This window comes from Crocuta crocuta, unplaced genomic scaffold, assembly GCF_008692635.1.
Source record: "Crocuta crocuta isolate KB4526 unplaced genomic scaffold, BGI_CrCroc_1.0 scaffold130, whole genome shotgun sequence".
Lineage (NCBI taxonomy): Eukaryota > Metazoa > Chordata > Mammalia > Carnivora > Hyaenidae > Crocuta > Crocuta crocuta.
The window spans coordinates 6,946,664-6,969,308 of NW_027527920.1; the positions used below are offsets into that span (position 1 = coordinate 6,946,664).

The following is a 22,645-nucleotide window of genomic DNA, read 5'->3' on the forward strand; positions in this document are numbered from 1 at the left end:
GGGGGGGGGAAACTGAGGTCTAGCTTATTCCAGATTGAAACTAATAAACTGAGTCTCTTCCTCTGACCTCCTGATCAGCGTTGAGATAAGTAACCTGTCTCTCAGTGAGTCATGCCATCCATCATGAAAAAACACCTTACTTGGGTATTAGAGGGACTTTGTCTTGGAATCTCAGAAGAAAAACGCAGCAAATTGGCCAGTCCCCCTTCCCCCAGGGCATGAGGACCTGAAGGAATCCTGGGTTTTACAAAACTGCTTTGCACAGAAAACTCCTAGCAGGACACAGACTCTGAAGCCACCTAGTCATGATGGTCTCTGGGGACATGCCTGCATGGGCAGAATCCGGGGTGACTATCTACCAGGCAGCACACCCATCACAGTCAACAGTTCCCCACCGCCCTGTTTTCTGTTTTCCACCTACTGCTGCTGCTTCTCTTCCTCCCTGAGCCACTCCCTGTGACTCACACTTGGACTTCCAGGACCTGCCCCAGACCTGCTTACTCTAAAAGACCCAATCTGGACTTTTCCCCAGTTTTCGACCTGGCTCCTATCATTTCATTTTCAAATTGCATGCTTAGCGCCACAGCTCCACAGCCTTGATGGAGATACTCCCCGAAGCTGGCGAGGTTCATACAGACTTGCCAGCTCCCATTTTCCTGCCCGGACGACCAGTGATTATATTGTGGTATTGAATAGGAGAGAAAGGATCCAAGGACTACTTCTGGGCGTGAACTCCATGCCCCAATTAAGAGTAAAGTCTTCCTTCCCTCTTCCAGATCCTAATAAGGGGCAAGGACACTCCTTGGCAAGGGAGAAGAACTGTAGAAGAAAGGTCTCTGCCCAAACGTTTCCGCCTGATTCTCTGTGGCCGTAAGTGCTACATAGTTTGCTCGGTTCAGTCACCATAACTTGCAAATAGACAGCCCAGACTCTGTTCTTTGTCAGGACAGAAGAACAAAGAGAAAGCTGGAGAAGGGATGGGAGAACTTCATTAGAGTTGGTGACAGACTTCTCTGTTCCTGTTTACACCCCACCCCCCACTCCATTCTGAGGCTGTCTTACTTGATGTTTGTATGCTTAATCTTTGGCCACAGTCTGTTGGCTGCCATCTACAAAGGCCTCCCACTTGGCCTTGTAGGGCTCCCTTGATTTCCAACTAAGGGTCAATATAAGTTGGGAAACTGACCTCCAATATTTTCTTCAAGAAACCCTTTTATTATGTCCCTTAGATTCCTTGTTTTAAAGGACTTATATTAACCTATTTTCAGGTCATTTTTAAAAAATTTACAAATTTAAAAATCAAAGAGATAAATGACTAAAAACTAGACAGACGAGGGAGGGTTGCCTCTACAAGGCATGACGGATGCCTGTGGCAGTCCATGTGCGGGAAAGGGAGACCGATACACTGGTACCCTCAAAGCTTTGCTCCCCACTATGGAATGCTGGAATTTGGTTATGTCTATAGATCACCATGTTTCCTTGTGCACTATAGTAAAACCTTGGTTTGTGAGCATAATGTATTCTGGAAACATGCTTGTAATCCAAAGCACTTATATACCAAAGTGAATATCCCCGTAAGAAATAATGGAAACTCTAGGATGCCTAGATGGCTCAGTCAGTTGAGCGTCCGACTTCGGCCCAGGTCATGATCTCACGGTTCATGGGTTCGAGCCCCGCATTGGGCTCTGTGCTCACAGCTAGCTCAGAGCCTGGAGCCTGTTTCCGATTCTGTATCTCCCTTTCTCTCTGACCCTCCCCTGCTCATGATCTCTCTCTTAGAAATAAATAAAAACATTAAAAATTTTTAAAAAAAAGAAATAATGGAAACTCAGATGATTCATTCCACAACCAAAAAATATTCATATGGGATGCTTGAGTAGCTGAGTCAGTTAAGCATTTGACTTTGGTTTAGGTCATGATTTCTCAGTTTATGAGTTTGAGTCCTCCCCACATTGGGCTCTGTGCTGACAGCTCAGAGCCTGGAGTCTGCTTCAGATTCTGTGTGTGTGTCTCTCTCTCTCTGCCCCTCTCCTACACTCTCTCACTCTCTCTCTCTCCCCCCCTCAAAAATAAATAAATGTTTTAAAAAACCCACAAAAATATTCATATAAAAACGATTACAATACTCGAATACAAAATAATAAAGAAAATACAAAATATAAAGAAAAATAAACAAATTAACCTGCACTTACCTTTGAAAACCTTTGTGGCTGGTGTAAGGGAGACCAGAGAGAAGGGAGTTACTGTGTAGGATGACTTTCACTATCACTAACGGAATCACTACTATCTGTTGGCTCAATGGAATCTTTTTGTGTGTGTGCAACTTTAATAAGGAACCCATCCAATTATACTTCCTTTTGCCTCTTTTTGAGGATTTCATGGAAATGTGACATTGTCGGTTAAACAGATTCATTGTTTGCACTGATACAGCCTTATTCTGGTGGTGCTTTTCTACAAAATTTTGCACTGCTTTCCACATTTGACACATCTCCCTAGTCTCATTTGAAGCGGGAGAGATTCCTCTGCCTTTTTCTTCTCTTCCTTTGCACACAAGATGAAGACAGAGACTTCTTATAAAATCTTGCAGTTTCAGCCACTCACATACCTCCTTCATACTTCTCAATGATTTCCTTCTGAACTTCCACTGTAATCATCTCTTTATTCTTAACGCCTTTCTTTTCAACCTTTTTCCACATGGGGGCCATTTTAGATGCTTGTACGGTTGTTGACTACAGCACAGTGTTAATAAACTCTTGTCATAGACTGTATTTAATGTAACTGGCAATAAGGCAGCAGAGGAAAGGGTCTCTGTCTGTAGGCAGCCTGACCCAGGAAGAAGCAAAGCATTCCTCAGCTGACTTCTTGTGTGGAAAAGTAAAGGACTGTCCATAGGTGCTTTGAAGTGACAACAAATACACTAGTGCCAGTTGTGGGCCCCTTTCAGTGTTCTGAAAAATCATTCATTTTTGCCAAACACTGCAGTATGAGACTGAGCATCCAAGCATGGGTGACGATCACCCGGAATCCCACAGAGAGAGAGAGAGAGAACCATCGGGTCAGTTGTGATCATGTGACATTCAGCATATTGCAAGACACTGCTCCTTTATCAAGTTAAAATTTCTTAGAAATGTTTGCTCGTCTTGTAGAACACTCGTAAAACAAGTTACTTGCAATCCAAGGTTTTACTCTATTTCTGAAACACGCTGCAATGCCTGGCATTGTAATGCAAATATGGTCACGAGGCTTTTCAGCTTAGCACAAAACCTTCCTCTACATACACTCAAATTCAGGAGGCCTGCCTTTAAGAAGGTCCAAAGTGAGGCAAGGCAATTTAACTCAAGTCTCATTTTAATAAATTGTGTCTTAGGATGTATCACATTGTGAATATTTCCAGAAAGTTTTATTGTTTTTGTTTTATTTACCCTGGATACCCAAATCATCTTTATAATAAAGTATATATGACCTGCTAAGAACTGTAAAGTACCATGTGGTCTTAATAGTGTACAAATGTGCGTGCATTAAAATATTTCCTTTAGGAGTTGAATTTTGGATACCTTTAAAAAAGAAAAAGGCAGTAATGCCAAAAGTAGGACCCTGAAATAATTGCCATGATGTTAAGCATTAGAAGGCAATGAAAGTAACCCAGAATAAACCCAGCCCAAATTCTGCCATTAACTTCTTATGCAAAACTACTGAAATTAGTGGAATGGATATGAACAAAGCCAAGAAGATTTTGTCTTTACGGTCACCTGACCTAAGTGGGGAAGGTTTGTTTTGTTTTGTTTTTAATTGTACTTATTTTGGACCCCCAAGTGGCTATTTTACTTACCATTTGGAAGCATGAGGAGAATATAAATTATCATCATTAATAGGAGTCGTTAACACATGATGGTTTACAACATTTAAATACTTCTCGATGTGAATCTGTTACAGAAAAGTGAAAGTTTAGGCTATTAGACTGGACTTAAGATGCTCAGCTAATTTACTTTATTTCATTAGGGTAATGCTCTGAATTGTGTAATTAAGCCAAAAGATACAACATGCTATGTGTTTATTACATGCCTAAGGTATCATTGGGCATCTCAAGGCTAAATGACTTTAACTGTCCCAAAAAGCATAATAAACAATTGAGACTCAAAGCTTGAGTGACCTGTAGTGCTTTTCACAAACTAAAGAATGCACGATAGTCAGTAAATCGCCACACCAGGTAAGCTTACTAGGCAAGACAGACATGGAGTAATCTTTCCTTTATAGGGACTTCAAGCAAGCATCCGAGGAAAGAATTTGGCCCTTAGGTAACAGATCATTTAAAACGGCCGACCCGAAGACTCCAGCTGGGTACGGCCCTGTCACCATCAGGTAATATAGGATAATGGTGTGCCAGTTTGATGAGGCAACAAAAACACACCACATCTCCCATGGCCTCGGGAGCTGAGCTGTGAAGCTGACAGCTCGTTAGAGTGAAAGGCTGAGACCAGAGCAGGGACAATGACAGTTAGAAGTCTTGAAGATGGAGGTGGTCCTTATCTGGCCATATGTGCTAATAGATTTTTATTTTATAAATGAAGATTATTCTGGTCTGAAGCTTGGATTCTCCTCTGCCCTTCATCCCATCTATAATGATGAAGTCCCTTGTACTTTAGTTCTCTGTTCTAACAGTGGTATCTCACTTTAGTTTTACCTACTGGATTACAATACCACAAAAGTGACTAATCTCAAAATACTCACACTAGTAGGGAAAAACAAACTCTTGTTCTTTAGAATCTCAGTGGATCTGATAGAAACTCTCTGCAGGCATTGGTATGAATCCTTTTTTCTCGGACTTGTTGGACGACTAATGGTTATTTTTAAAATCCTTCTTGATTCTTTTGATCAAACCACAAGTTGGGGGTTGTCACTGCACGGTCTTACATTCCCAGCACCTTAAATGCTTTGATTTGCATCCTGTCACATTCCCCAATCAGTTAATCATGGATTTTAATGAAAGGAACGGAATTAAGAAAGCTGATGACCAGCCTAAATCTACCTCTGTTACAGAATTATACAGGGTCCTGTGAGAACCACAGTTCTTTTCTTCAGGAAGAATCTCCTTCCAGCACTTTATTTAATATCTAAAGCTCTACTTACTTTTAACCCCATTTGAGTCCTTTTGATTGCGGTTTCAAGATTCTGAATGTCTAGAGTCTTTCCCTTTTCCTCAAGTGGGAAATTTGTTAATTTCTCCTTTAACTGATAAAGGTCTTCATGGACCTGTAGGTTTAAATAATATAAAATATTGAAAGAATACATACAGAGTTCAGCTAAAACATTTATTTATTTTAACGTTTGTTTATTCTTGAGAGAGAGAGAGAGAGAGAGAGAGAGCACTCATGTGCATGAGCAGGGGAGGGACAGAGAGAGAGGGAGACAGCAGATCTGAAGCAGCCTCCATGCTGACAGCGGAGAGCCCCAAGTGGGGCTTGAACTCACCAACCCTGAGGTCATGACCTGAGTCGAAGTCAGACGCTTAACCCACTGAGCCACCCAGGTGCCCCCAATTATTGATGTTATTTGTTTTATGATTAAAATTTTTAATGTTTATTTACTTTTGAGAAAGAGACACAGCATGAGCAGGGGAGGGGCAGAGACAGAGGGAGACACAGAATCTAAATCGGGCTCCAGGCTCTGAGCTGTCAGCACAGAGCCCGACACGGGGTTCAAAGTCATGAACCGCAAGACCATGACCTGAGCTGAAGTCGGAAGCCTGACTGAGCCACTCACGCGCCCCCACCCCTCCGCAATTATTTACTTTAAAGATTTATTTCAAATAAAGTTATTTATTGTTAAAGATTTTCAATTTGCTTGAACTGCTGGAGACAGTCAGGTAGATTTTATGATGTTCTTTGTAAAGAATTATCTTCATGATTCTAAGATACTCTTTACTAGAATGTTTCATTATTGTCTTTCAGATTAAAAAGAAACTAAGCTCCCAGACAATTTTCTATTTTTCCTTCCCCCAGTAGAAACAGATCCAAGGGTAAAACTGCAACTCAAATGGCTTCTGCTTCTCACCCGGTGAAACAGTTGAGTTCAAGACGATATGAAATTTGTGCCAAACTCGGATTTCTACGAATTGGCCAAGAGGTAAGAAAACAGAAAAGTTCTAGCAAAGAGAGGTTTTAGTGAAAGCAGAGTCTTTCAAAAGGGAATTGTAAATAGGTTGACAGGGCCCATTGGTTTTCTGTTCTGGCTGGATCTTCCCCATTTACTGCTCTGAAAAAGTGGCTCTGTAGGTGTGTGGCCTTGATTCTGTTTCACGTAGTCAGAAATGAAAATGAGCCGTGAAGAAAAAGCAACATACGTTATCACTTCAACATTCTCCTTCTATCTGTATTTTCCTTGGAAGTGATGCGCACCTCTCCAACGTCCACCACCCTCACAATAAAATGGGTGCGGTGCTGTGAGATGAGGCATCACAAGGTTCTCTGCATTCATATTAGAAACCAAACTTCAATAGATAAATACAGATGGCACTAATTATCGTATGGGCTGCTGCCACAAGAAAAACATTCTGTTATGCAAATGTATGAACCCAACACCTGTTTCGGCAACAGGCACACCAATAACAATCTGCAGACTGGGTTGCTAAAGGCATTTTGAAACGGTTACCTTTTCCCTCTTAGTCTAACTGGACATGAAGGTCCATCCCGTCTGTGTTATCGATTCCTTTGGAATATTCCCATGGACCCGAGGATTCAAAAGATCAAAATCCGCATCTTTTCACTGATGGGCAACACATTCGGGTAGACACATCTGGTCATTTATACTCTGCACACATTGTCATGGGAAGCCTTGAGGGCTCACAGATTGAAATCAGAACACACCTACTGTTTGCTTGTAGGCACAAAGGATGAAGAGGTACTTCTTTCCATTGTTTTGTCCAAATTATGGCCGCAAGCTGGTTTGCCATCTATTGTCTAAAGGCGTTTGGAAAGTACAAAGAAGCAGTTCAAGGGCGAGCCTCATTTGCAGGTCCACATTTCTTGGTTCATCCTTTGAATTGCCTTCCTGAAGCTCCAGAATTTGTAGTATTATTTGTAGTTTCACGTATCATTCTCTAATAACTTTTGTCAACAGCTGGGGGGAATGAAACTGCCCTGGATTATTTATCATAAAACCAAAGGGCTGCTTTTTTTTTTTTTAATCTGCCCTGTGTGGACAATTACATTCCTTCCCAGAATCATGAGACACTACATAAGGGGTTGAGTACACAGTAAGGGCCTGGTAAAAGACAAATGAACATAATTCCTTGTGCCATCACTAGTCACGTGATGTCCATGCACACCATCACATTCCCTCTGGTTTCTTTACCAAGGTTGGGGGGAGGTGGGAAGAATTACTCTACTTCACAGAACTGTTGAAAAAAACTAAGGCAATGTGTGTGAAAATGAATGAATGTCAGTTTTGGAACCAGGCAGATATAAACTAAAATCCTATTTCCCCCTTTCCTGAGCTGGACAAATTAGATTTTGAGAGCCTTGATGCTTTCATCTGTAAAATGGAGATAAATAGCTACGTGTTGAAATAGTGGCGAGGATAAAATGAGTTAAAGTATGGAGAGTGCTTGGCGTAGAGACAGCCACATAGGAGGGGACCGAACAAATATTAATTCTCTGCTCCTGAATTGTAAAACCTAGTGAAGTACCTTGACGTAACTGGCATTTAGTAAATGTTCATTGATTTGAATCGCTTTCTCAATCTTCAAGAGTTTTTTTAAAATTTTCTTGCCAGATATTTTCTTCTTCCCTCTCAGTAACCACACATCTGTTTGTATAGTAATTGCAAAAGAGACAAATACTAGGAAATGTGTCACCGGACTTGGGTAGGAAAAAAAGATTAAGTTCTAAATCTCTGTTTTTTCTTCAAATGGATCTAATCTACCATATTGAAATTTACGTGTCCCCCATCATCTCTGTGGTCATCAAATGCATTGCTTTCCATATATTTCCTACTTGGAGGAAGATTATTTTTTTCTTTTTTTCTTCTAAATTGTTTTTTAATGTTTTATTTATTACTGAGAGAGAGAGAGGGAGAGGGAGGGAAAGAGACAGACAGACAGACAAGTGTGAGCAGGGGAGGGACACAGAGAGGGAGAAACAGAATCTGAAGCAGGCTCCAGACTCTGAGCTGTCAGCACAGAGCCCGACTCAGGACTTGAACACACAGTGGAGGAAGATTATTATTTTGACAGTTTGGGGACAGAGCTGCTTAATAAGAAGCCCTTGAAAGATGTAATGCAGTGAAGATTTGCTTGAAAATTTAGAAATCTGGCCATGCAACTAGGTTCCATGTCGTCAAAAGGCAGTTCCATAATTGCATTTTATGTATCTCTGCTGAATACAGAGTTTGGCTGAGTCATTCTCATTATGCTTTGCCCACTTGTCCCTTCATTTTATGTTGTCTGCTCCTTGCAAACCAGTCGGAGGAGGTGATAAGAAAGACAGTGATGATATCAAGCTGTCAATTAGTTCCAATATTTCCAAGGTTGGTGTTTTCTTTGTTTGTTGAAAGAGAGTGTGAGCCGGAGAGGGGCAGAGGGAGGGAGAGAACCTCAATCAGGTCCATATTCAGCACGGAGCCCAACGTGGGGCTCAATCCCATGACCCTGAGGTCATGACCTGAGCCGAAATCAAGAGTCGGATGCTTAGCTGACTGAGCCATCCAGGCACCCCGCGTTAAGAAAACATTTATAGGGGCGCCTGGGTGGCTTAGGCGGTTAAGGATCCGACTTTCGCTTAGGTCATGATCTCGGGGTTCGTGGGTTTGAGCCCCGCGTCGGGCTCTGTGCTGACTGCCAGCTCAGAGCCTGGAGCCTGTTTCAGAGTCTGTAACTCCCTCTCTCTCTGACCCTCCCCTGCTCACACTGTCTCTCTCTCTCTCTCTCTCTCCTAGAAATAAATAAAACATTAAAACAAGAAAAGAAAACATTTATAAAGTTGTATTAAGAAAATATCAGATGATCCTTAGTAAAGTAGAAAAACAAAGCTTGTAAGAGTAATGAATAAAAGAAAGCACCCAGGAGGCCTCCCGAACTCAGCACCCCACTTCTTCAAGACTGTTTCATAAACCTGCCATAACCGGTTCCAAGATCCACACACGTAGGACCTATACCCTTGGGCAAGTTACTTTAGCTCTTTGTACTTTTAGTTTCTTCTGTAAACTGCTGCTAAACATGATCCCCGCCTAATACAGTTGTCACTAGGGCTGGAGATAATTTAAAGCTCTCAGCACGGTGTCAAGCTGTCAGTAAAGATGGCAACTCTCTTAATTATAATGATGATGATGATTGCTATAGTTAGAACCTCACTGTTCTGATCAGTTGAAAGATCCAGCTCACACTGTAAACAGTCTGAATTAGAGACTTAAATGCGCAAGAAATAGTTAACAAAAGGCAGCCTTGTAGGACTCTGTGTGGAGATGGTAACCCTATGTCCTGAACCAAAACTGAGAAAGTGGGTTCACGATCGGACAATGGGACAGAATATTCACAATCAGAACCGTCCTGAGAAATCCAAACATATGAGGCTTGTGTTTTCATAATAAGTCACACAAAAAGAGTTTCTTATAATTAGAACACTGATTATGTGTATTTAAAGATTTTTTTCTCAGGTGTTTTAGATATTTTGTTAAAATATTTTATTATTAATTTGCATCATCTATTGTATTTTCCAAATAATAGTACATGTTAGGCCAGCTCCCTTCATTTTTGAAAAGAATGTGCATTATTGGAGACTGAATTAATGACTAGATCATTATCCAGGCGTCCAGATCAATGGACCCAATCCTGTCCTAGGTAAAATGGGATATTCCAAAAGTCCATCTGTAACAGGGAAACAAAACATAATTTATTTGCCCTATAGCATCACCCATAAAGGTTGGTTAAGAATGGAGTGGTCCTGGGGCGCCTGGGTGGCTCAGTCTGTTGAGCATGTGACCTTAGCTCAGGTCACGGTCTCACGGTTTGTGAGTTCGAGCCCCGCATCGGGCTCTGTGCTGACAGCTCAGAGCCTGGAGCCTGCTTTGGATTCTGTGTCTCCCTGTCTCTCTGCCCCCCCACCCCCACATTGTCTCTGTCTCTCTCAAAAATAAACATAAAAAAAAAAAAGAATGGAGTAGTCCTGGTTAAAAAGCCTGAAATTAATTTTTCCTTTTCTTCCAGTAAAAAGCAGGCTAATCCTAAGAAGACACAGAAAAGAATAGAAAACTAAGGGATATTAAAAGGCAAGAGACCATATCTAATAATAACTCACATCTATCCAGTGTTACACATTATATGTTACATTTTAATTTTTACAAGACTCCTAAAAGGGAGTTCATATTATTTTTATTTTATACTTGAGGGAAACTGAGGCTTAAAGTGGTTAAGTAACTTGGGGCACCTGGGTGGCTCAGTTAGTTAAATGTCCGACTTCGGCTCAGGTCATGATCTCATGGTTCGTGAGTTCGAGCCCTGCATTGGGCTCTGTGCTGACAGCTCAGAGCCTGGAGCCTCCTTCAGATTCTGTGCCTCCTCCTCTCTCTGTCCCTCCCATGCTCGTGTTCTGTCTCTGTCTCTCAATGATAAACAAAAATGTTAAAAAAATTTTTTTTTAAGTAGTTAAATAGCCTGTGCATGGTAACACAGCTGGTTATTTGGTGGAACTACTTAAATCCAGGGAGTCTGAATCCAGAACCTTCATGCCTAACCATTAACCAGTACATGCATAATATCTACAAATATACAAATGTTTATTTATAAATACACAAAGTTAAAGGCTGGTGAAAGTTCTGTGGAAAAGGCAGGATTTAAATATCTAGAGGAGTAAAAGGGGCAAGGGAAGACTATATTATTTAAATTTTTTTAATGTTTATTTTTGAGAGAGAGACACAGTGTGAGTGGGAGAGGAACAGAGAGAAAGGGAGACACAGAATCCAAAGCTGTGAGCTCTGAGCTGTCAGCACAGAGCCTGATGAGGGGCTCAAACTCACGAACCATGAGATCGTGACCTGAGCCAAAGTCGGATGCTTAACCGGCTGAGCCACCCAGGCGCCCCAATTAGTAGTCTGTTTAAAGGATGTAGGTCACAGCCCCAGGTAGAAGTAGAATCCACACTGCATGTCTGAGAGTAGTGCTGTATGCTCACAAATACTCCAGACGTGGTGAGAAAGTAGGGTAGGTCTTTCTCATTCTTTGTTATACGTTTTCTACATATCACCAGGGAAAATTTTATACTGTACCTAGAGAGTGGCCTGGGTATGTATGACTATTCTGAGCTCTCCTGCTCCACTTTACAACCCAGTGACAGATGATATCGATACTGTAATGTTATAGCCTAGGTTGATGAAATAGCTACCTCTGGGTCCCACTCTGAAGTGAAAAGGCTTCTAGCTTTTCAGTGAGGGCCCTAGTCTACACTGTTCCAAACCGCAAGGGGAGCAGCCCTGGGAAAGAGAATTATCTCAAGGGAAAGTGTGAAATTAGGTGTGAGAATTCTCCCCAGATTCTGGTCTCTTTTTTAGAGATGTTCCAGGGCTGGAGAAATACAGAAAACTAAAGAGTAACATAATTGTCCCTGTAGTCAACATGAAGTATGCTATAGGGGACACTGACTGTCGCGGGGCAGGAATCTCCATTAGCGTCCCTGTTGTTTGGAGCCTGTAAAAATGGGCCCTGGATTTAGAAGGGGCTTTACTCCACGAGGTCTGGCCTTTGACCTTGGATACTGAGAGGTGATCTCTAGGCCCCTAAAGTGCCCTACTTGATAAGTGTCTCTGCTTCGCCTCTGGTCACCAGACAGACTNTTCCAACCTCTACAAGAACTGGTGACTAAAGGCATTAGAATGACCTCTGGGAAGAGCTGGAGCTAAAAGGTCAGAACACGGGCAGCGTGTGATTGAGTCCCAGTAAAAACTCTGTACGTCAAAGTCTTAGGTGAGCTTCCCTAGTTGGCAGTACTCCTTATATATTGTCACATCACAGGTGGTAGGAGGTAAAGCCATCCATGACTCCAAGGTAGGGGGTGGGGATGACCTGAAGCTCCATTGGATCCCTCTTGGACTCTGCCCCATGCATGTCTTTCCTCAGCTGACTTGAATTTGTATCCTTTTGATGTTATAATGTTGTAATTGCAAGGAAAGCACTTTCCTGAATTCTGTTGCTTTAGCAAATTGGCCAGTATGAAGGTGGTCAGGGCCCAGAAGTTTGTAGATAGCTGGCCTGAGGCGATGTTGATTCTGGGTACTTGTGAACTTAGGCCCATGTAGATGTGGGAGCAGTTTTGCCCGGACTGGTCCCTCAGGCTTTGCAGTTTGGTTAAACTCATCTAGGATGCTAGTGACAGAGGATGGTAAAAGGTAAGAAGATTTGGGTATTATTCGTAACGGGAGCTCTATGAAGTTGGGGCGTTTAGGGCTTTGTCTTTTGGAAAAGACAAAGAATTAAAAGAAATCTCTCCTCAGTGGGAGGTAAGAGACCAATATCCTGGCAGGAAAATCCATTGCAGGTCTGAGTATGAGTCAGAATGGAGCGAATTTAGACAAATTACTTCAAGCCTTAGACAAATGGAGCTAAATATAAGTTAAAAGCGATGATTTATGTAGAAATGTTTTAAAACTACCACATGGAAATGTGAAAAAACAAAAATGCTTTTGCTTTATTGGAAAAATCTGAGTGTAATTGTCACAAACTGCGTTATCCTGGAGAAGGTAAGACTTTCTTGATATTTCCCCCCACTCGGGTTAGAAAAAGTTATCTCCCAGACTTTTTAAAATTGGTCACATTCCTATTCAAAACTTAAACTTGACGAGCAATCCAAGTTATCTTTCCTACATTTTCCTGTGTGTGTTCCTAAGCTTTTATTTAATTCATTTATTTATCTGAGATATAGTTGACATACAACGTTTTATTTCAGGTATACAACGTGACGATTCAATATTTATATTTACTGTGAAATGGTCACAGTAAGTTAACATCCATAACCACACGTAGTTACAATTTTTTCTTATAATGAGAACTTTTAAGATGTATTCTTTTAGTAACTCTCAAATATAACAGTACAGTATTAACTGTAGTCGCCATGCTGTACATTACATCCCCAAGATGTAACTTATTTTCAAGGTACTTTTAGATGCACAAAACGTAGGTGCTTAAGAAAAGTAGTTAACATATTTCAACTTTTCCCCAAATTTCTTAACCATCTCCCCAAAGCGCCTGATTCGTATTCCCACCCATGTCATGGGTTCAGATTTTTCAGAATATAACATTTTAAAATGGTGCCTCAGTGTAAAGATGGGTTTTTCGGAAATAAAGGTTCTGGGGTGAGGTGTATGGTCTTGGGAGTTTTACCAGAGGCAGACCGGTCGAGCTTCTGAAGCGGAGCCTGCATGGTATAGCACGGGAGGCGTGTCGGGCTCTTGGCCGAGGTCTGGGTTGGCATATTTGGGAGTTCTCGAAGGAGCAATGCCTCCCGCGTGCTGGAGGCAGTCTAGGGGCGGCGCTCCAAAAGGCCGGGCGCGCGTGGATCTGCGCTGCTGGGCCTCGCTCGCACGTGTCTTAGCTGGGCAGGGTCGGGAAAGGCCCGCTTCCCACCTGGATTAGGATGGATCCGATGGGGTCGCGGTCTTCAGTCTCTCGCGCCATGGGTAGGGCCGGAGGAGGCGCGGTCTCCAGGCGCCCAAGCCAGGTGCGGCGAGCGCTCGTCCCCATGGCAACCCCACGCGCAGCCCGGCCTGTTCTACGCCGGGAGCGGAAGAGGGGTGTGGGAGGAGTCAGGGTAGCGGGTTCCTGCCGAGAACGCGTCCCTGCTTGCGCGCCTCCCCCGCGCACCGGCAGCCGTGGTGCGGCCCAAGGCGGAAGCGGCTCCGGGACGGAACTGGCTCGCTCTCGCAGCTATGGCTGCGGGCGTCCCCTGTGCGCTTGTCACCAGCTGCTCGTCCACCTTTACCGGAGACCGGCNGGGCCCTGGGCTCTTCGTCCACTCGGCGGTGGCCAGCGGCTCCTCGGGGGCATCTCAGTCCCGGTCCCGGTGCCCAGGCACCAGGTGCTTTCCCCTGGCTCTCACACTCATTGCTTTTCTGCCCTCCGGGCGCACTATTGCATTTCTTCTAGCTTTTTCTGCAAAGTGGGACTCATCCCTGCCCCGCCCAGCCCACGGATTGTTGCGGGAGCCTTTGAGATGCACCGCAAGGCGCTCTGGAAATTGTACCGCGTCACGCGGGTGGAAGGTGCAGGAACTGGGATGTCTGTTGCTATCCCTGCCCCTGGGATAGAGCGTAGGTTTCCTCTTGGCTCCCCCTCGTTGCATGTGAGTTAGCCCTTGTCTCCTCCGCTCCAGCTATTAACTGTAGGCTCTCGGCCAACGTTATCTTTTGGGAGTTATTGGGCCTCGTTTCTTTGCTTCTGGACCTTCATGGTGGCTGTCAAAACTAAATCACTCTTAAAAGAAACCTTAGGCGAGACCAGTGTAGTAGAGAGAGCATGGGACTGGGTCATAGGCTCAACTCTTTCAGTAAAGGATTATGTGCAGTTGATTGTAACCAAGAGTGTTTTAAATGAGTGGATCTCAGCTATGTGACAGCTTAACCTTCACACTTAACCTACACCCTTCAGTTTTCGAGTCTGTAAAACGAAGATAACTTTCACAAGACTGTTGTGCTTGCCCCAGAGGCTGTCATATATATAGTACACATTCGATAATGGCAGGCATTATTATCAAAGCACATTATCTTGGGAACCCTCCGTTTCCTGGTGCTACAAATGGACCAGGCATATGAGCCTATCTCGCAGGATTATTTGAAGGACGGGTGCCATTTCGAAAGCACTTTGTCAACCGTGAAGCTTCACACAACTGTATATGTATTTTTTCTGTACCTGTCAAATGGCAGAATTAGGCAGGATGCCTCTCCAACACAAATATCCTATAACTTAGTTATCGTTTGTGACCACTTAAAAGTTCTCTGGGGGTGTGTGTAAAAGTTTAATTATAGCACTTTTATTAAGTGGAAGTAACTATTCTATGCCATTTCCTTACCCCTTAATAGTGCCTTTTCCCATTTATTCCCTTTCTTTTCTTTTTTAAAAATTGTTTCATTGTAAAAGTAGTGCGTAATTCTTTTTCTTTCTTTAGTGCATACTTATGAAGTAAGATTTAGCATATGGAGAAAAGAGAATGTCAGCCATGGTCTCATCGCCCAAACACAAATACTGTTAACATTTTTGTGCATTTCCTTCCAGTATTTTTTCCAGTGCTTACATTTAAAAAGAAAAATTGTAATTACATTTCTCATAGAATTTTTATCCTGATATTTTATGTATAATTTTCATGTATTATAATGTACCTTTTCATGTTTTGTATGTAAAATTTAAATATATGTAAATTAAAATACACATTTAAAACTAATTAAATAAAATTAAATATCTGCACATATAATTAACATTTATGAAATACATAAAATATTTATATAATTTATATTTATATTTCACATACCATTTTAATATTAATTTTATCCTGCTATTTTTCATTTAACATTACATCATAAATTACCTTCCATCATATATTGCCTCTAGTGAACATAGAATTTGCTCAAGATTTTTTTTTTTAAGTTTTTTTATTTATTTCTGAGAGAGCGAGACAGCATGAACAGGGGAGGGTCAGAGAGAGAGGGAGACACAGAATCTGAAAGAGGCTCCAGGCTCTGAGCTAGCTGTCAGCACAGAGCCTGACATGGGGCTCGAACCCACAAATTGTGAGATCATGACCTGAGCCGAAGTCGAATGCTTAACCGACTAAGCCACCCCGGCGCCCCAGAATTTGCTCAAGAGTCTTAAAATTCTTGATGTATTTTACTTTACAAAATAATCACATGCATTTGGATTCCCATTACTGATATATATAAAAGTCATTTCAATGCCAGTCTCAGAAATATTTAAGTATTCTGATGGCTACCATACTCTCTGTGTGCTTTAAAGATCAGAATGGTCACTTCTTGCAGGAGCTGATTACCTACAATTGGCAAATAGTAACACTGTACTTCTTTAAAATGTGTTAGCCTCCTTGGGGGTAAAATTAATTCTGTAAAATAATCCACTTTGTTTCTAAATGTCAGATTCCTCTTAGATAGCTCAAGCCAAATTTGTGTTGATTAGATAGCCTTTGTGATTCCATTAGTATTGTGTAGGGGAAAAAAATAAGACTGACTAGTGAAGACATTACTTACAAGGAAAAAGTGAACTATAAAAGGGCTTTATCATTTCTTTTCAGGTTATTGATAGGGAAATGGTAGGTACCACTAGACTGCGGTATTTGGTGAGCATTCCTTCTGTTTTATTATAATTAAAGATTGAATTAAATCATGAATTGAGGCTGATTTGGTATAAGAGAGACGACCATAATGAATGATGTTTGTCAAAGTGTTCAGTGATATTAGGCCATAGTATGATTTTGGAATGAATCTGGTCTCTTTGGGGAAGGTTTAGTTTCATTTCAAACATCAGGAAGAGGAACCTTCAGGGTTTCTCCACTTTCTCTTTCTTTCAACATCTGATCTCTTTTACTGCTTTTAGCCAACAATGGGAAATATTTCATAACCAAGTTTGTTATAAATACACATGAAATAAAAATCAGTAGCCTTCTGCTATGGATAAAGTGCATGCATGGATTTTGTGGAAAACTTTTTCATTTTGTCACTCAAAGGCCTTATATTCAGTATTCTGAGTGGGTGTCTGACATCAGATAAAAGGGTATTACAGGCTTGCATTGTAGACTTAAAAAAATTTTTTTTATATTTATTTATTTTAGAGAGAGAGAGAGACCAAGCACCAGCAGGCGAGGAGAAGAGAGGGAGGGAGACAGAACCCAAAGCGGGCTCCGGGCTCTGAGGTGTCAGCACAGAGCCCAACATAGGGCTCGAACCCACATACCACAGGATCATGACCTGAGCCAAAGTTGAACACTCAGCCCACTGAGCCACTCAGGCACCCCACATTGTAGACTTTCAAAGGGAAATGAAGTCTCAGAATGCTTGAAGGCAAGGCTGTATGTGGTGAGGGAGCCAGTGTCTATACTCCAGGGACAGACCTCTTTCCACCTCATATGTATTTATATGAAGATTTTACTTTAATTCTGGGAAAGTATATCCTGATACTAAGCACAGCCGTCTCTTTGTGCCAGTTACTGTAGCTAAAATGACAATTCCTACTATCAAGAGGGATGCAGTGAAAGTGTCTGTTCCACTGGTGAAAATATTAAAATGTAGAGCCTGAAGTTTTAACATTTTACTCTATGTTGAAGGAACTTTATTTATTTTAACTCTAGGATAGTTAACACACAGCGTTATATTAGTTTCAGGTACACAATATTTTAACACTTCTATACATTACTCTGTGCTCATCATGATAAGTGTCCTCTTAATCCCTTTCACCTATTTCACCTGTCCCCCCAGTCAGCCTCCCCTCTGGAAGCATCTGTCTTCGCTCTATGAGTCCGTTTTTTGGTTTGCCTTTTTTTCTTAGTTGTTTTTTTCCTTAAACTCCACCTATGAGTGAAATCATACTGACTTTGTCTTTGTTTGACTTATTTTACTTAGATTATATCCTCTAGATTCATCCATATTGTCACAGATGGCAAGATTTCATTCTTTTTTATGCCTTAGTAATATTCCATTCTATATATATTCACCACATTTTCTTTATCCATTCACTATTGAAGGGCACTGGGGCTGCTCCCATGGTTTGGCTATTGTTAATGCTACAATAAACATAGAGACGCATATGTCTCTTCGAATTAGTGTTTTTGTTTTCTTTGGGTAAATATCCTGTAGTGGAATTACTGGTTCTTATGGGGGTAATCCTATTTTTAATTTTTTTGAGGAACCTTAATACTTTTTTCCCACTCCTAGAAGGAGCTTTAGGTAGAAATGTCCCTGGAGACTTGTTTGTTTGTTTTTTTAAGTGTGTAATGCCAACTCAGCAACCATAAGCCATTCAGGTTCTACATCTGAACACTCAGAACAAAATTCTTTTAGTGAAATGTGGGAATCTGGAGATCTTACAATCATAATAAGCATTTATATGTATATCAGAACTCTTCTCAAATGCGTTTTCACATCTTTTAATTTGGTTCTTGTATCCGTGAAGTCATGAAGTCAGGTTATTCCCATTTTATAAATGAAGAGATTGTGGCTTGGAAATACTAGGAGGCTTGCCCAAAGTGCTGTGTACTAAGTATGGGAGCATATGATCACAGTCAGGATTTTTATGCATGGAATATGTAAATGAAATATGTTGGAATCCCTTAGCGCTCAGGACTATTTAAGGTGGTGGCATTGGTGTAAGAAATGATAGGGAAGATTAACTCCTAAAAAAAAATTTACAAATATCTTTGGATTTCCATTTAGGAGAGTTGAGGTCTTGATTCTGAGTGAAGAGAAAGACATCTTTGTCTGGAGGATATATATTTAAAACGACCATTATGGGGCCACCTGGGTGGCTCAGTCAGTTGAGTGTCTGGTTTCGGCTCAGGTCATAATCTCACGGTTCTTGGGTTCGAACCTCACATCAGGTTCTCCGCTGTCAGCCTGTCAGGGCAGAGCCCACTTTGGATCCTCTGTCCCCCTCTCTCTTCCCCTCCCCCACGTACACTCTCAAAAAAACAAACAAAAAAACCCAAACGTTATATATGCCTGATAGTTTTAACAGTGTCTGGATTTTTATTTGCTCTGTTGAGTGAACTCAAAATAGAGAGGCATATTATATATTAGTCACTCCTACGTAGGATTAACATTAAAAATAGGAAGTCGTTTGAGATCATCTCTACCATCCCTCTGGATGTAAAATTCTGTGTTACCATGTTACTTGTTTTTATGTTAGATTATATGGGGCTCCTTACCTCTTTTTTTTCTTCTTCTCCTATTTCTGAGAGAGGGAGACAGCGTGAGCAGGGGAGGGTCAGAGAGAGGGAGACACAGAATCTGAAACAGTCTCCAGGCTCTGAGCTAGCTGTCAGCACAGAGTCCGACGTGGGGCTCAAACCCACGAACCGTGAGATCATGACCTGAGCTGAAATCGGCCACCCAACTGACTGAGCCACCCAGGCGCCCCACCTCTGGCATTCTTAATTTGTGTGTGTATGTGTGTGCGCGCACACACATGCACTTTGGAAAACTGCCCCGTGTATTTTGTGCTATAATATCACATTCAGTGTATTAACATTAATGCAATCCACCAATCTTACTCAGATTTCCTCAGTTTGACTTCTACACATTTGTGTTTGTGTATGTATTCTATACAGCTTCATCACCTGTGGTTTGTATATCTACCACAGTCAAGACACTGAATAGTTTCAACACCACAGGGATCCACCCCTCCCCCAGGTTATGCCCCAAGCCTTCATCCCTAACCCCTGACAACCACTAACCCATCTTCCATTTCTAAAATGTTTTTGTTTCAAAAATATGATTGGAGCTCTATAGTAGATTATTTTTGGAGAGGGTTTTTTTTTCTGTTCAACAGAATTCCCTAGAGAGTCATCTAGTGTGTATGTATCAATAATTCATGCCTTTTTATTGCTGATAAGGATGGGCCACAGTTTAGCTATTTAGCTATGCAAACACATCTGGGCTGGTTCCAGTCTTTGGTCACTGGTCCTGTTTTTCTATAAAGTTTTATTGGCACAAAGCCGTGACCATTTGTTTACATTTTGTCTATAACTACTTTCCAGAGTTGAACAGTTACACCACAGTCAGCATGGCCCACGGCCTAAAATATTTACCATCCAGCCCTTTATTGAAAAAGTCTGACAACCTGTATTCTGAGCACTCACTGTGTACCACTGCTTAACTATTATAACATTTTTATGTTATTGTTCCCATCATTATTCTCATTTTGCAAAGCAATTGCAACATGGAGAAATTAAGTAATTTGCCTCGGGCTGGAATAGCTGAGCTGGGTTTTGAACATGGGCAGTAGCAGCCTCTTAACCAGTCCTGCTTGCAGTGAACTCAAGATAGCAATGAACTCAAGACAGCGGAACTCAAAACAGTTAAGGTGCCAGAGAGACAGCAGCTGAGCTATGGGGGTTCTCCTTGAAAGGCTGAAGGGTTAATAGGATTTGGCCTGTGGTCATTTGCTTTTGTAGGAGAGCAATGCTTGGAACCGAGCTAAAACTTCTCACTAATTTGAATTTAGCAGTTCCACTAGGACTTTGTACATTCTTCCAGGATTTACCTAAGGCTCAGGCCCGAGGTCCTGGTCACCTGGTTTCCACAGCGCCCCTGGCACCTAGAAAATGAGCACAGCCTTTGTTATGTTTTGCTGTTTTCCCAGGGATTTGCAGATCAGGAGGGCCCTGGGGGAGGCCAAATGGTAGCTTTGAAACAAAATACCTTCTTTTCCTCATTGTAGATGGGAAGACTTATGGCCAGCTGAGAAGATTTGGGTCTCCTTTTAGGGCAGTCAACTATCCTAATTTGCCCAGAATTGAGGTTTTTTTTTTTTAATTGAAGTATAGTTGACATGTATTAGTTTCAGGTGTATGACATAGTGATTTGACAGTTACAAACGTTGTGAAATGCTCACTAAGATAGTGTCTTACCATCTGTCACCATAAACAATGATTACCATATCACTGACTATATTCCCTATACTGGACGTTCTCTCCCTGTGATTTGTTTATTTTATAGCCAGAAGTTTGTCTTCTTAATCTCCTTCCCTATTTCCCCTGTCCCCTCCACACCCTCCCCTCTGGCAGCCACCAAATTGTTCTCCTGTGTATGAGTTTTTGTTGTTCGTTTTGTTTTTTTTAGATGCCACGTAGAAGTGAAATCGTATGGTTCTTGTCTTTCTCTGACTTATTTCTCTGAGCGTAATACCTTCTAGGTCCATCCATGTTGCAGTTTTAAGGGTGCTGTAGACCCTCCACTTTCAGAGTAGAGAATTGGACTTTTGTGTTTGGATTTCAGATGCACTTACCCCTGGAAACAGTGCTCCAGCCCCTACGTTTCTAAGACTGAAGAACCAGATAGCTCAATTATATGATGGGTAAAGTAGGCTTTGGGGAATTATACAGGCAAAGCCAGCCATCATTTATGACATTGCTTCTTTGGGGAACATCCATTTTCCTTCAAGACTGAGAGTTTGTTTCTAGGTCTATCAGATTCCTATAGTTAACAAAAGGATCCTAAAGTAGTTTACTCAGGAGAACATTCTTCTTTCAAAGGTAGGGGCTTATTGTACAGCTTAGTTAACATTGTCCAGCAACAGAACAGGATGAGAGCTTGGGTCTTTTAATTTGCATTTTTTTCTATAGCTGCTTTATTATTCTGAGTGGAGCCTTTTCTTTTACTCTGGGAATACATTATAATTGTTGCTTATGTGAAGTCACCTATTTTGTCATGGTAGGACGACTCTGCCTTGTGTATTTCCACGGCTTTATTTTCTTCAAAGGAAGAAAGATCAGGCTAACAAATCTTCCACGAATGGGCTAAGGTTATATCATCAGAGAGATTTCAGTAGATGGTCAGACTAAAGCAGCGATTTCAACTGGTAATGGGGATTGTTTTTAGCTATGATACTCAGTATGTTTTTCAATTTTCAATTAATATTAATAGAGGGCTTAGGATTTTTATCGTTATTAAAAGAGGGATGTTAAGTCACCAACCTAAGGAAGAAAAAAGATTAAATACAAGTTCATATTTTCTCCAGACCCAAAGGAACTTACAAAACTTACTAGAGCATGAGGAACTTCTAGTGTGAGCACTCATATGTGAGTGTGTGTGTGAGAGAGAGAGAGACTGAGAGAGAAAGAGAGGGAAATTCAAGCTCATAGAAGTTGTGATCCTCTAAGGTTGTTCAGCCCTAAATGTTGGGGAGCCAAGATTGAGTTCTGATTCTTTTATGTACATGAAACATGATGAATTTCTTGGCAGCCAGAACTGTGTGGATTCAAGGTGGAGGTAGGGATAGGAAAAGTTACAGTAAAAGATGTTACTACTAAGGTGAGAACTTTTTTGGTGCAAATTAAGTGTATACGTTTCTTTCGTGGTGGTTTAGAGCATTAGTAGATGAGCCGTGACAGGTTAAATGATTAAATGAAGACATTTTTATTGGTGTTCAGTTTGTTTCCTCGTGGAGTCAGGAATTTGACTTTTTGTGTAAGGTTATTGTTGATGAAATGATTGTAAGGTGTTTGCCTTCCCAATAAATGGCATTCTGGTAAAGAGGGTGGAGAGTATGAGGAGAAACACCAGCGGAAAAGTAGTGTGCATTAACCCATGTTGCACAGAACCATTTATGACACAGTGCAGTGTATTATCCTGGACGATTCTAAGAGTATCTAGACTCAGACCTTTATTTCTGGGCCATCCAACTGCTTGATTTTGTGCAACAAAAGTAAGAACATCTAGAAACTATGTAGTGGTCATTTGGTTTAAGCTTGCCCTGTATAATTCCTCAACAAATAGTGACACTTCATAATAATGAAATCTGATATAGAACCAGTTTTCAAAAGGTTGAGGTATGAAAATTGTTTTGAGTATGTCTGGCAAGAATGATAATCTGGACGTGACATTGTATTTGTGTTGTTGCCAATGCACACAGATACCACAAACCCATCTCTAATAATTACTCACCCAC

General features: G+C 41.4%; 2 protein-coding genes across 11 annotated transcripts in view; one reads left to right on the plus strand and one right to left on the minus strand.

The window, feature by feature from the left end:
* The window catches only part of IQCH (IQ motif containing H), a 210,240-nt gene extending 196,549 nt beyond the window's left edge, over window positions 1–13,691 (minus strand). For all 10 annotated transcript variants that reach the window (XM_077746671.1, XM_077746665.1, XM_077746657.1 and 7 more), the window contains exons 1-3: window positions 13,607–13,691; window positions 5,128–5,250; window positions 3,830–3,924 (exon numbers count right to left, since the gene is read on the minus strand). In XM_077746671.1, the coding sequence (XP_077602797.1) occupies window positions 3,830–3,924; window positions 5,128–5,250; window positions 13,607–13,657 (269 nt within the window). In that variant the 5' untranslated portion in view covers window positions 13,658–13,691. The remainder of the gene's footprint in view (window positions 1–3,829; window positions 3,925–5,127; window positions 5,251–13,606) is intronic.
* Window positions 13,692–13,890: 199 nt separating this feature from the next.
* The window catches only part of AAGAB (alpha and gamma adaptin binding protein), a 53,009-nt gene continuing 44,254 nt past the window's right edge, over window positions 13,891–22,645 (plus strand). Inside the window, exons 1-2 of the mRNA XM_077746739.1 lie at window positions 13,891–13,975; window positions 19,027–19,032. Coding sequence (XP_077602865.1) covers window positions 13,909–13,975; window positions 19,027–19,032 — 73 coding nt within the window. The 5' untranslated portion in view covers window positions 13,891–13,908. The remainder of the gene's footprint in view (window positions 13,976–19,026; window positions 19,033–22,645) is intronic.